Genomic DNA, 14,470 nt, shown 5'->3' on the forward strand with positions numbered 1-14,470 from the left:
ACAACATTCTCCTTAGATTCCCTTTCATCTTTCTATTCTCATTTCAAATTCTACCTTCTTAAAATATTTCTTGGCCAATTACTTTGCTACTCCTTTAATTCCGTCACATTGTCCGTCCCAAGTTCGAATAAAGGACAATTGTAATAAGCGATAGACAACATAAATCTAGTCAATTTACGATAAATTCCTATAATATAAACAATATTGAAACTTGTTAGAAAATGGAGAATCGTGATTAATAAGAATTATAAACACGGTCCTAAGAATTATAAACACGATCCTAATTTATTTGGGATTGATGCGTAATTATTAACATACATTCATAAAGCTTTCTTAAACTATCCTCATGTCCAACGAAAATACAAAACTTTACTTCTCTAGACTTTTTACAACGTACAAGTTGCACCATATATTAAAACATATATCTCTAGACGCTATTATATTTAATTGCTTAATCTTTCATTGGTTATCTTCAAATCTTGTATTCAGTCAAAACAAAACCTCTATTTTTAGACCAAAAGGGAAAAATGAATAGTTATGGTTTTGTTTTTCCTGTTATTATAATTATAATTATATTTTGAAACTTAGATGCATGGTTTATGTAATACATGTTAATGTTTGTTTTTTCTCTTGACGTGATATGTTTCACAATCTGAGGATATAGAAGACTGAATAAATTACTAATGTACATAGTACTTTTTAACATAATATATGGTTTATTGAGTTAACTAAAACAAGTAATTTAAACTATGATTTGAAACTTATATACACGAATGATCCACATATTTTTCACTCCACTGGTGTATTTTAAATTGTCATAGCAGTGTATTTTAAATTATTATAGCAGATTATATTTGCTTTATTTTATAAATTACCAAACTAAGCTTATTATGGAAGTTAATCCATTGTTCTAGCTTACTTTAACGCAATAGTATAACAAAATACGCCGTAAGTGCACAAAAGTTAAACTTCATAAGCTAATAGTATCCAACTCAGAATTAAATCATATATACCAAGATTCTTTTACACTATCAGTATAATTTAACATGTTATAGCATGTTGCATGCCTTATTTTACAAGTTACTAGTTCCGCTCGCTACAAAAATAGAAAAAAAATTAACGACAAACAAGTTACGTCGTTAAATAATAAAGATTCATTGTTAATCCTATTTAGCGACGTACTAATTCAGTGTTAATATATAGAAATTTAACTCATCCAACTATTAGTCTCCCCAACCCTTTCCCTCCCTACTCTCACATCTCTCCCTCTCCAAGAATCCAACTATGGGTTTAGGGGTTGGTTTGGGGGGACTAGAAACCAAAAAGGAAAGAGGAAAGAGAACTTTTTATCACCCCCCCCCTAAAACACAAGGACTATCACAAAACTCCCAAAGCCACTAATAGTATCCAACTCAGAATTAACTCATATACACAGATAGTATAACGACTCTTTTGAACTATCAATATAATTTAATATGTTATAGCATATCCATGCCTTATTTTGCAAGTTACTAGTTCCACTCACTACAGAAACAAAAACAAGAATTAACGACAAATAAGTTTCGCCGTTAAATAATAAAAATCCATTACTAATCTTATTTATCGACATATTAATACAGTGTTGATGTATAAAAATTTAATTCATCCAACTCTTAGTCTCTCCAACCGTTTCCCTACTCTCACTCCTCTCCCTCTCCAAGACTCCAACTATGGGTTTGGGACGGGGGACTAGCAAAGCCGGATCCAAAATTTGAATTTTATGCGTTCAACTTCTGAAAAATTTAATATTGAAAACATTATATTGTTAAAATTATGAGTTCATATCTATTATTTGTTTATTTTTTAGATGATTTTTGCACATAAATTTATATTCTGTACCAAAAGTACTGAGTTAGGATGAATCCGACACTGCTACGCTGGATCCGCTCCTCGGGACTAGAAGCCAAAAAAGGAAAGAGGAAAGAAAACTTTTTATCACTCCCTAAAACACAAGGACCACCACTAAAGTACCTATCTCAGTCTTTCTTTTTCTCTATCTCTCGTGAATATAGTTACTTCATTTTCCATCCACCTTGTAACACATGAATATCTAACAATAATCCCAAACTCAAGATTCATTCATGAAATCTGTACTCCACTACCTAAATTCACACCCTTTCTCTAACTATTCTCAACTGAACATTTGTTTTCTTCTCTTGTAGTAGGAACTAAAAAAACCATATGAAAATGTGGGTTTTTTCTGGTCCTTCTTGTTTTCTTATCTTCATACTTTATGTTGGTTTAATATATGGATCTTTAGCTGATGAAACTTTGCAACTTAATGATGATGTTTTAGGCCTCATTGTATTCAAATCAGCTCTTCTTGATCCTAACTCAAAACTCTTATCTTGGAATGAAGATGATAACTCTCCTTGTGCATGGGAATTCATCAAATGCAATCCAATGAATGGTAGAGTTTCTGAACTTAACTTAAATGGCTTAAGTTTATCAGGAAAGATCGGTAGGGGGCTCGAGAAGTTGCAGTCGTTACAGGTATTATCTTTATCAAACAACAACTTCACTGGTCCTATTAGCCCTGAATTAGGTTTGTTAATAAATCTTGAAAATCTTAACCTTAGTCAAAATGGCCTATCAGGAAATATTCCTGCATCTATTTCAAAAATGACCTCCTTACAATTTCTTGATCTCTCTGAGAATTCATTATCTGGACCTGTCTCTGATACCATATTTGATAACTGTGGTAATTCGCTACGTTATCTTTCTTTATCTGGGAATTTTCTTGAAGGTGCATTTCCTACCACAGTTTCCAAATGTAACAATTTGAATCATCTCAATGTTTCAAGAAACCATTTATCTGGTGACCCGGGATTTTCCGAGGGACTCTGGGGATTGACAAGGCTAAGAACATTAGATCTTTCACATAATGAACTCTCTGGATTAGTACCAAATGGTGTTTCACTTTTACATCAGTTGAAAGAGTTTTTGTTACAAGGGAATCAATTTAGTGGAGAGTTACCTTCTGATATTGGATTTTGTCCACACTTGAATAAGTTAGATTTGAGTGAAAATCTATTCACAGGAGCAATCCCAGAGTCAGTACAAAAGCTCAATGCTCTTTCTTTTCTAACTTTATCCAACAATATGATAAATGGAGATTTCCCTCAATGGATAAGTAACATGAGCAGCTTGGAATACTTAGATTTTTCAGGTAATAGTTTAGAAGGGTCATTGCCTGATTCAATAGGAGACTTGAAAATGTTGAAGTACTTGAGTTTATCTGGTAATAAATTGAGTGGAAACATTCCAAAATCTATGGTTTATTGTACTAGTTTATCGACCATTCGGCTAAAAGAAAATGCATTGACTGGTAGCATTCCTGAGGGACTGTTTGGTATAGGATTAGAAGAAGCAGATTTTTCAAGAAATGAGTTAAGTGGTTCAATTCCCCCTGGTTCTGGCAAATTATTTGAATCACTTCAAGTTCTTGATTTATCTGGAAACAATCTTACTGGAAATATTCCAGCTGAAGTGGGACTTTTCTCCAAGTTGAGATATTTGAATCTTTCTTGGAATAATTTTCAATCAAGATTGCCTCCTGAAGTTGGATATTTTCAGAATCTAACGGTGTTAGATCTTCGATACAGTGCTTTAGTTGGATCAATTCCTGGTGATATATGTGATTCTGGTAGCTTAGGAATTCTTCAGCTTGATGGAAATTCATTGACTGGACCTATTCCTGATGAGATTGGAAATTGTTCATCCCTCTACTTATTGTAAGTACAATTTTCTGATTTCTCTTATTATATTATTCAGTACTGTCAAATGAAGGGGGCCTTGGCGTAACTGGTAAAGTTATTGCCATGTGACCAGGAGGTCACGGGTTCGAACCGTGGAAACAGTCAAACAGCCTCTTGCAGAAATGCAGGGTAAGGCTGTGTACGATAGACCCTTGTGGTCCGGCCCTTTCCCGGACCCCGCGCATAGCGGGAGCTTAGTACACCGGAATGCCCTTTTTGTACTGTCAAATGAATGTCATAGTAATTTATTCATCAAAACTCATTTGATCAATTTCATAAAAGAGGATGTCCTTAGTCTTTATAGTTTCTCTTTGCTTTCTTTATTTTACTATAGTCTTGAACTGAATGCCAAAATTTGCTAAATTGCAGGAGTTTGTCTCATAATAACTTAAGTGGCTCAATACCAAGGTCTCTTTCAATGTTGAGGAAGCTCAAGATTTTGAAGCTAGAGTATAACCAATTGAGTGGTGAAATACCACAAGAGCTTGGCAAATTGGAAAATCTTCTGGCTGTTAATATATCCTACAACAGGCTCGTTGGACGGCTTCCATTTGGTAGTATATTCCAGAATTTAGACCAGAGTTCATTGGAAGGGAATTTGGGCATTTGTTCACCCTTATTGAAAGGTCCTTGTAAGATGAATGTGCCAAAGCCTTTGGTTCTTGATCCTTATGCTTATGGAAACCAAATGGGAGGTCAAAACCGGGGCGATGAAACTTCAAGAAGCAATAGCAAAAGGTTCAAACACCATAGATTCCTTAGTATTTCATCCATTGTTGCAATCTCTGCTGCAGCTTTGATCGCGGTTGGAGTAATGGTGATAGCCTTACTAAATGCTTCTGTTCGAAGGAAGATTGCGTTTGTTGACAACGCCTTGGAAAGCATGTGCTCAAGTTCTTCTAAATCCGGGAGCCTAGCCACAGGAAAGCTAGTGTTATTGGACTCTAAAACATCCCCGGATTGGACAAATAACAGTCTTGAATCAGTCCTAAACAAGGCATGTGAAATCGGTGAAGGTGTTTTCGGGACAGTTTACAAGGCTCCATTGGGAGGAGAAGGAAGATTAGTAGCTATCAAGAAGCTTGTGACATCAAAGATACTCCAATATCCTGAGGATTTTGATAGAGAAGTCAGAGTTTTAGCAAAAGCAAGGCATCAAAACCTGATATCCTTAAGAGGGTATTACTGGACTCCTCAACTTCAGCTTTTAGTATCAGATTATGCACCAGAAGGAAGTTTACAAGCCAAACTGCACGATAGGCCATCGTCTTCACCTCCACTGTCTTGGTCCAATCGGTTCAAGATTGTGCTCGGGACAGCCAAGGGACTAGCACATTTGCACCACGCGTTTAGGCCAGCAATCATTCACTACAACATAAAGCCTAGCAACATCCTCCTTGATGAGAATCTCAACCCGAAAATATCAGATTTTGGGCTGGCAAGGCTCGTGACAAAACTCGATAAACATATGATAAGCAACAGGTTCCAGAGCGCACTAGGCTATGTAGCACCTGAATTAGCATGCCAGAGCTTAAGGGTGAACGAAAAGTGCGACGTTTATGGTTTTGGGATGTTGATTCTTGAAATTGTGACAGGGAGAAGACCAATTGAGTATTGTGAAGACAATGTGTTGATACTCAATGATCATGTGAGAGTGTTGCTTGAACAAGGGAATGTTTTGGAATGTGTTGATCCAACATTGGATACATATCCTGAAGAGGAAGTTTTGCCTGTTCTGAAATTGGCTTTGGTATGCACTTCTCAAATACCATCAAGTAGGCCTTCAATGGCTGAAGTGGTTCAAATCTTGCAGGTCATCAAAACACCTGTTCCTCAAAGAATGGAAGCATACTAAACATGTTACAAACTTCATTGTCTTTTAATTTTGTCTCGTTTGTTCCTTTTTCTTGAACTTATCCTGATAAAGTTTATGGGTTTTCGATTATCTGGAAATTATTTTGGAATTAAATTTACTGGTTTGTCGCTCGTACAAAAAGAAGGTAGCCATTTTAGTGAAAGGGGATATAACGTTGCAAGTAACTTGTTATGTTTGTATTTGTTCTTTTGTACCTAAAGCATTGCCAGAAATCACTTTACATGATACAGAATGGAATCTGTGTTTAAAACTATCTTTATCATGCCTTTTCCTACCCCTTCTTTTCACCTTCTTTTCTGATGCCATCAAAGGGAGTTTGCATTTCTTCTTTTTTTTATTCTTTTTTTCCTGCAGTTAGTAGTGAAACATCTGTTACTACTTGTTGATTGTCTTTGTTTCGATTTTCTGATTGCATTACCTAGTGCTAATTTTGTATTTTTAGTTCGGTTATCAGATCGATTTGCTTGTTATTGCCCCTCCCCTTTCACTTCCTGAGCTGAGGGTCTACCCGGGTATGTTGTTGTAGTTAGTAGTGAAACAATAAATGAATAAGCTTTTTTTTTTAATTCTCAAAATTCAAGAATCGCAATTCCAACAACTTCTATGATTTTCATAGACGAGTAGGAAGAATTTTATGATTATTAAATTCTTATATATTGGACTAGCCAGGGGTGTGCCATGGGAAAAAAATCATCTTAATTTTGTGTCGAAATGCCAAATCAGACTATGCCACTATGAATTTTGTCCAGTGCGCCGCATGTTTAACATTTTTCAGTGTCACAAAATCTCATGTTTCTGAAAAATTTCCATCAATACTTTACCATAGCCAAATCGCAGAACAGGAACAAACAATTAAATCATATGAGGTGAAGCAATCTGTTCTTGCTCACTGCAGCAATGAGGGAATTCAAAACCATTGATCTAAAAACAACGAAGTTATCAACTCGGAGATCCTTACTCCTTTACATACTCGATGTAGTTGTTCACATTTATAAGTCCGACAACAAGATCGTAAGATATTTGCCTTCAATTTCATCTAATAGGTTTATAGGCTACACCTGATTGTTCATGACAAAAAATCTGAAAATAATAAGCTAAAGAAAGAACCGATCCTACACAGGAAAGACCATTGTCTTTCCATGTCAACTCAGTTTTGAGAAAATAACGCCACAAAACTTTTAAGTTACAAATTGCCCACTCAAAACTTCCTCAGTTCTCGTGTAGAGCCTTCATCAGATATAGTCTACTGAAGCTTTGTCCCGCAACACTGCAAACCGCATACAAACATATTCATGATCAGAAGAACGAAAAATTACAGAACGAAAACCACGAAGAACAAGAAATTTTAAATGGAAGTCCTAAATCTTGGTTGTCAAATGAGAAGCACTGGTAGCAAAAGTGACAAACAGAATTAAAAGCACACCACTTATTTTATCTAATCAATAATTCTTTATAGTACTTTGATCTGACCAGCAACCTCCAAGTAATTTGGCAGCTGCCAGTCAGAATACCAAGTATTGTTTGCACAATCAACAAACTGGTCTAGTTCCTTGGAGAGCTAATTTCCATTGCACCAAAAAGGACACCAAGCATCTAAAAAGATTTGAAAATGTTGAACACATCCATCAGGTAAAAGTTTCCGGCCTCACATTCCTATACTCATGTATTCCTATTACAAGAGTTCTCTATTTCTGTTTTTCTTTTTTATATATTTTAATCTTCTTTTGGAGGGGGTGAGGGGATTTTGGCAGAAATTTATAGAGGACTCTCAGATATGCATACCCATACCAAAAATCCACGTATACAGGTGGACATCTTAGTTTATCCTCAGTGGTCATGGATAATGCAACAAAAATCCATATACTAATGCAAAACACACACATTTGTAATGCCACACCGCAAGACAGGCCGCCTTAATCTAATAAAATACATCCAGAGAAAATGCTCTCTATACATGTGTGTGTATGTGTGAGGGCAAAATTTTAAAAACATGAAGCACTCAAGGTCCATCATTTGCCCGGGAAGAAAAGAGATCAGCAAAGGGTCAGCATAATTCAGCCATCATGTGTCAAACTCAGATATAACGGCAAACAATAAGCACTCAAGGCGGTAACTTACCCATTAATCTGGTTGCAGTAGTTTGCTATTTGATTAGTTATGAGAAAGCTATCCAACCGCGAGGGCTCTGGAAGTGGCTTAAAGATGGGATTAGAGGGATCCTCCTCTGGCAGAGGTTCTTCTCCTGCGGCTTTGCGTGCCATGTTGTCAGACCTGTAATGGACAGAAGCCAGAATTAGATGGATATAATTATATATAAACAAGGACCTCTGATTAGACATCATGATTTGCAAACGTTACCAGAGCATAGCTCGCAAAAGAATCAAACTTGACTACAAGGTAGACTACAAGCATTTAAGGATCTAAACAGCAAATTCCATTCTCAATTTGTGGCAATTGGTCAAGACCTTTCTCCTTCCTATCCCTAACATATAATTGTCTGCTAAAGTTGTCTAATAATATTTCCTGAATAGCCAAATATATTCCATCTCCGGAAGTGTCAAGACTCTAACTTCTTAAGCTTTTACTGCATATGAACTAAGGCAGGAGCTGTCTTGTTGAAGCCTAGATGATCAAGTCATACTAAGCTTTCCCCAAAACTGTTGTAACCCTTCTTTCAAAATGTCCTAAAAAAGAGACAGCTACTTTTTTTGTAATAAGGTTAATGAAGTACGTCAAAAATGACAACTACTTGAATATGCCCAAAAAAAAAAAGATACCTCCTCTTTTGAAGCCAAGCTTGCTGCTGAGCTTGTTGACGAGAAAGATTCCGGTAATAGAATTGGAACTGCAAATAAAGTGTTAATCTTAGTGGACCATCACTCGTATATGAATGCAAGAAAGCAAAAGATTGAACTAGGAATAGGAAAGACAAACCTTCTGCTGTTCCATTGACAAGTCATCCATGCATTCAATCAAAAATTCCACATTCCTCTCCAAATATGGATTGGTTGACAATTGTAGCCGTTCATAATCACACTGACACACATAAAAGAAAATCCGGATTACAGTTTGCCAACATATACGGATATGAGTATTCTGCCAAATTTCAGTTACATTACCTGAGTTACAGGTGTATCAGGCTCCAGTTCAGTCATAAAGGCACTAATGAGTGCGGAATTTGAAACTTTTATCTGTCAAAACAATAGAAAATTAACTTCAGCAATGAAATAGAAGACTTTTCCAGAGTTCCTGACCTAGGGTACTATGTGCTTTTACTAACACCAGGCAGGCAGGATCACTGCATGGTGTTACTCAAAACAATGTATAATTCCAAGAAAACGCATGGCAAAGCATCGCATGTAAATATCAAATCTAATCCTAAAAGGAAGAAGATTTTTTTTCAAAAATCAGATAAAAGGAAAAAATGCTACTAAATCAGAACTATATCTCAAACAACTTATCTTCAAATCAATACAACTGTCTTTTACATGCAAAATGGTAACAGGCTATGAAGCAGTGAACAATATTCTATCGATAAAAAATCTAGCAGAGAAAGATAGTATCCACATATGATGACATAAGTGCCAAAAGTAAACAGGATAAGGAAGCATTAGAAGCATACCGGTATCTCTTCAAAGATGTCAACCCATGAAAGATTCTTTTCTCTCAACCTAGAACAGTAAAACAATATCAGCAATTACAATTTGTTTACTTCTACTTCAATGGTACCATAAACATACTTCTCTTGAGAGGGAAAGATAAAAAGGAGCAACTCAAGAATAAACATACTTTTCTCCAGTAAAGTTGTTACTCTTGTAGAGTTCCATGAAAGAGTCCGAAAGCTTCAAGGCTTTCAAAGCTAAGACACCTTGGTTGGATCTTGAAGGATCGTAGATTATGCAGACACAACGTTTTATATTCTCCTGTAATCACAAACATCATAGCGTCTAAGTACAATAAATTGTTCAGATATATAGTTATTAGTTAAAAACAAATAATGCAAATAATCCAGCCAAAATATAAAATACAATTACTATTTAGGAGAATATCAGTAAGAGGACTTTTTGTTTACAGTATAGAGTGTTTCATCTTTCAAAAAATCAACATATAGGGAAATGCTAGTAGCTTTTCCATCCGAAAATAATACATAAATTAAGCTTGGAAGAAATAACTAAAGCTTGTGACATTTGACTTTGAAATCTTTTTCACAGATGTTTAACTCGAGCAGTTGGTCAGAAATTGACTTTTTGAGCAGCGTTTTGGTTCCCTCAAATTCCTAAATAGGATACATTTCTCATGTTGCTTTAAATACAACAACAACAACCCAGTATAATCTCACTAGTGGGGTCTGGGGAGGGTAAAGTGTACGCAGACCTTACCCCTACCCTGAGGTAGAGAGGCTGTTTCCGATAGACCCTCGGCTCCCTCCCTCCAAGAACTCCCCTACCTTGCTCTTGGGGTGACTCGAACTCACAACCTCTTGGTTGGAAGTAGAGGGTGCTCACCACTAGAGCAACCTACTAGTGGGATTATACTGGGTTGCTTTAAATAGGGTTTCATAATCTTAGTGGGTTGGGTTTTCCCTGCTAGAGAACCAGCAGGAGATTAGTACTGAAATGCATAGCGATGAAAGCTCATTTATGCTAGAGTCAACCTGAGCACGAGCCCTGCACACCAACATTACAAAAAGAAAAGGTTTATAAAGCTAAAGTTTTTACTCCAGCAGATGTTGGAGTGGCCATAAAGCAGCTATCTCATTTTGGTTATGGATGATCCCTTTCTATTTCTTCCAAATTCACATTTGCTAAACTTTGAAACTCAAACTTGACTCTTTTTTAGTCCAATTCCATGAGCTTTTCCTCATCCTTGTCTATCAAAAAGGTCACTCCCTTCATAGGTAAATATCTTTACATGTTACTTAAAGGCCAACAAATAAATAACCAATTTCCATTTGCTCTTTGACCAGAGTAAACAGTTACTAGTTATACTAAAATATGTTGTCGGGGTGATTCACTCACTAAATTTTGAGTCTTAAACCGCAAATGCACTTCAGGGCACTAGTCTTGCAAATCTGCAGAGCATTTCAAGGATACATTGGTCTTTTCAGGCATAGAGTCCTAGTGTTTAAACTTTAAACCAAAAGGGTACAACAGTTATTGCAAATCTTTCTGGGACGCCTTGAAGTCTTGTACTTATTTAGGATCCCTCTAAAAGTTCGTCCTTCTCCCTTCTCTTTTTAGGGCCAGCAAGTATATCTTAGGTCACTGCAGACACTATGACTTTTCAAGTGAAATGTACTACCATATTCGAAAAGCTCCATCAGTAATTCAGCAAAACTCAATTTGGGGTGGGTATAATTTACAAAGATCTCATGACAGAAAAAGAAAGCATCAAACCGCTGCACCTTGCAAAATTCTGAACTGGAAAACGCTATACTAATAAACATGCCAAGACAAAATCAAAAAAAGGAAATTCTGTAGTGGCAACCGAGTATCCATACCCCAGTTATCAGCACAGAAACTGAACCAAAGCAAGAATAACTTAACCACTGAAAAAAAGAGGTTCAGAATCCAACAAAGAGCTGGATAAGGATACCTGGTAATTCATGAAGGTCTCTATCAGTTCCACAGTCTGGAAAGAACCAAATAAAGTTGATTGGTACCTGGAAAATAACCACCGGTGAGATTCATATTTGGGACAAATTATTAATGAGGTAAAAGTTAATATGACAATCTGTTGGAAGAAGGGACCTGGCAAAAGCATTCCTTGTTACCTCATGAATTTAAAGCTAGGAATGGAAGTACTATAATAACTTGCCCAAAAACAAACATATTTTCTTACTTAGAAAGAAGAGCCAAATGTCCTACCAAGATTAAATAATGTCTAGCAGTCAGAAAGCATCTTACCAACCAACGGTGTTGTTGTCAACATTAACCTCCCTCAGGCATCTCATCATCTCAAGCTGATAATTAGCACCCTCAGCTTCTATCTCCTCATCTTCTTCACGAACCTGAGCAAGACAGACGTGAAGAAAGCATTTGGTGACATAAATTCAAAAAACATTTTTCTGTATAAATAAGAAGCGTGAAAACCAGAATTCAACATACCGGAAAGGGAAAACAGTTAGTGACTTCAAGAACGCTCCCAACATCCAATCCAAGAAGTTGCCCAGTGACTAAAGCTGGTGAAAACTCCTGGCAGTGCTTTATTATTTTCAAAATAACCTGTAGAACACAGTTTACTTCAGGAAAGTACACACGAACAGGCAGTCCAAGATGCACATGTACTACAAGAAGAGAGAACAAATCTTTTTCCCACCCATATTTCCCAGTGCTATGTGGCATCTCTAGAAACATGGTAATACAACATTAAGGGTATAGATAAATATTTCCCAAGGGCTTAGCTCAAGTGCCAAAGGGTTGAGGGACTTGTGACTTAGGCCACAGATTCGAGCCTTGCGCCAACAAAACCTGGTATTTACATGGAGAAAGGTAAAGGGACGGGCCCATTATCACCGAGCTTCGAGGGCTGTGGTTGGTCCCAAGGTTGTCCCTAGACGGATTTCTCGGTCATTAAAAAAGTATACATAAATATTACTCCCTCGATACCATTTTACATGTCCTACTATCACTTGTCATTGTACTCGTCCTTTCTCAATAGGTATAACACTCTTTATTTAAGAATACCCTAAATACATATACCAATGGAACTACCAAAGTAGAGAAATATTCAAGACGTGCAAGCTAGTACGATAGGAATTTAAATAAGATAGCACTCGGTTTTCTTTTCTTTCTTTAATTTCTATTTTGTTTGTGGTACCTACTAACTCCCGTTAACGCACATACACGTGTAACTCTACCCGAAAGCGGAGTTAAATGGGATCAAGGAGGTTCAATTGAATCCCCTTCGTCAAAAAAATGTACTGCACAAATAGGGCAAAACAGATTTTATCGGTTAAATATGAACTATAGAATCCCTTTGATAGAAAGGTAGATTCTTGCAAAGTTCAAAATTCACTTTAGATCACAGGTTCAAATCCCAAGTGTGACACTTTAAATTTTTTTGAATCCCCTTGTATGAATTTATGGCTCCACCCCTAACTCCAGCCAACAAAGTATAGGATGATAGAAACATTTCACCTAGTGTTCTCCATCCTAGGATCTGAAACTTGATTCGCAAGGGGGCTGCAAGGCCACCCCCTTTGGGGCAAAAGATCACTCAAATTGTTTTTCCTATGACGGTGATGTCTAGGCCAACTTGCACGTAACTCGAATATTACACGGGGTACCTGCTACCTCCCACTAGCACAAATACCAGTAAAAGACCAACCTCTTTGGGGCAAGATATCACTCAAATTGTTTTCCCAATGACGGTGGTATCTTGGCCAACTTGCAAATACCTCAAGTATTCCACAAGGCACTTGCTATCTCCCGCTACCACAGTACCAGTAACTATGTCCACCAAGACATGGACATATAGGAAGAAATCACCTAGTGTTTTTTGCTTTAAGCTCGGATTTGAACATGAAACCTCGTGGTTCTCAACTCACGTTATTGACCACTAGACCAAACACTTGGGCGCTTCTACTTTTGAGTTGGATTTGCCAACTTGCACGTACCTCAAATATTTCAGGGGGCACCTGCTACCTTCCACTAGCACAGGTACAATTAACATTGTCCACCAGAGCTTGGACATGTGGAGAGCAATCAGGTAGTATTTTTTGCCTCCGCTTTGAAGCTGAGACATCATGGTTCTCAACCCACCTCATTGACCACAAGGTCACACCCTTGGGTGCTACTACTTCCAAGTTGGAATTCGAGGATTATCACTGAATCAACAAGGAACTCTTCCAATTGAGCTATATACAACTTTATCTATGATTTCATTGGCTAAGTATAACATAAACAGAAAGAAATATAAGAAAGAGATAGCAGGTCGTAATACCAGCCCTTCAATCTGAACAACCCTGAGTGGCGGCGCAGCAGCCTCCTCTGTAGCTGCCACTTGCAAAAACGACCGCCCTGTTGCTGCATCAAATCAAATTGAAAGGGGTTAATTGCTAAACTACACATATTGCACACAAAAAAAGTACTCTTTTAGAAGTGGAAGCAAAATTATACGTACGATTTGCCATTGACGAAATCGGTGAGAGAAATTAGGTAGAGAATTTGATTGTGCGAAATCTTACGCTCTGCGAGAAAAAGTTCGAAAACCAAAGCCCTAATTTCTGGAGGGGTTTTGTTTATTTGTTGGGATGAGATGGGAGAGGAATTGTCATTAATGGGCCGGTCCATTACTGGCTAGTTAAAATGGCATGGTGTAGCCATTTTTACGGCTGGATATCCAAAAATAGCCACCATCGCTAATGTGATCGATTTCTAGCCATTTTAACTTAAAATATATTAGTAAATGACATAATTGCCCCTGTCCTTTTTAACGTCCTTAGTTACTTTTTATTTTTAATCGCTCTTCTCTTTATTTTTATATCATTGTACGGATTTCGCTTTCGTGAGAGCAGTTTCTTCGAATTTAGTCTGGGTTTAGGTTCAATTTTCTTCAAATTTATCTGGGTAAGTGTTGTTTTTACAATAATATGTTTGAATTTTCGTTGTTATTGTTGTTTCGTTAGTTTTAAGTTTGATTTTCGTACTGTTAGTTTTAAATATTTATGGTATTTTAATATTTACGAATTTTTTTATCTGTTCAGTAGTTTGTCTTATTTCTGAAAATTTTGTCATTCTGTTATTAGTTTTATGTTGTAATATTGTAATCGTTGCGTAATTTATTTTGATAAGTA

General features: G+C 36.8%; 2 protein-coding genes across 4 annotated transcripts; one reads left to right on the forward strand and one right to left on the reverse strand.

The window, feature by feature from the left end:
* Positions 1 to 2,000: 2,000 nt before the first annotated feature.
* LOC104086613 (probably inactive leucine-rich repeat receptor-like protein kinase At3g28040) lies at positions 2,001 to 5,766 on the forward strand. 2 transcript variants are annotated; one of them, XM_033653511.2, is made up of 3 exons: positions 2,001 to 2,228; positions 2,336 to 3,773; positions 4,167 to 5,766. In XM_033653511.2, the coding sequence occupies exons 2-3, from the start codon at positions 2,443 to 2,445 to the stop codon at positions 5,650 to 5,652; spliced, it is 2,817 nt and encodes a 938-aa protein (XP_033509402.1). In that variant the 5' UTR covers positions 2,001 to 2,228; positions 2,336 to 2,442; the 3' UTR covers positions 5,653 to 5,766. The 2 variants fall into 2 exon arrangements, with proteins under 2 accessions (XP_033509402.1, XP_009589223.1); XM_009590928.4 differs by having other exon boundaries at positions 2,001 to 3,773.
* Positions 5,767 to 6,609: 843 nt separating this feature from the next.
* On the reverse strand, positions 6,610 to 13,937 carry LOC104086614 (eukaryotic translation initiation factor 3 subunit H-like). Of its 2 annotated transcripts, none has more exons than XM_009590931.4 (12): positions 13,798 to 13,937; positions 13,618 to 13,700; positions 11,781 to 11,897; positions 11,580 to 11,683; positions 11,269 to 11,335; positions 9,463 to 9,596; positions 9,296 to 9,344; positions 8,793 to 8,864; positions 8,608 to 8,709; positions 8,451 to 8,518; positions 7,792 to 7,944; positions 6,610 to 6,940 (listed from the first exon to the last, which is right to left on the reverse strand). In XM_009590931.4, exons 1-12 carry the CDS (start codon positions 13,805 to 13,807, stop codon positions 6,883 to 6,885), a joined length of 1,017 nt encoding a protein of 338 aa, XP_009589226.1. In that variant the 5' UTR covers positions 13,808 to 13,937; the 3' UTR covers positions 6,610 to 6,882. The 2 variants fall into 2 exon arrangements, with proteins under 2 accessions (XP_009589226.1, XP_018623035.1); XM_018767519.3 differs by having other exon boundaries at positions 13,618 to 13,697; positions 13,798 to 13,912.
* Positions 13,938 to 14,470: the final 533 nt, after the last annotated feature.

This window comes from Nicotiana tomentosiformis, chromosome 9, assembly GCF_000390325.3.
Source record: "Nicotiana tomentosiformis chromosome 9, ASM39032v3, whole genome shotgun sequence".
In the NCBI taxonomy this organism is placed as follows: domain Eukaryota; kingdom Viridiplantae; phylum Streptophyta; class Magnoliopsida; order Solanales; family Solanaceae; genus Nicotiana; species Nicotiana tomentosiformis.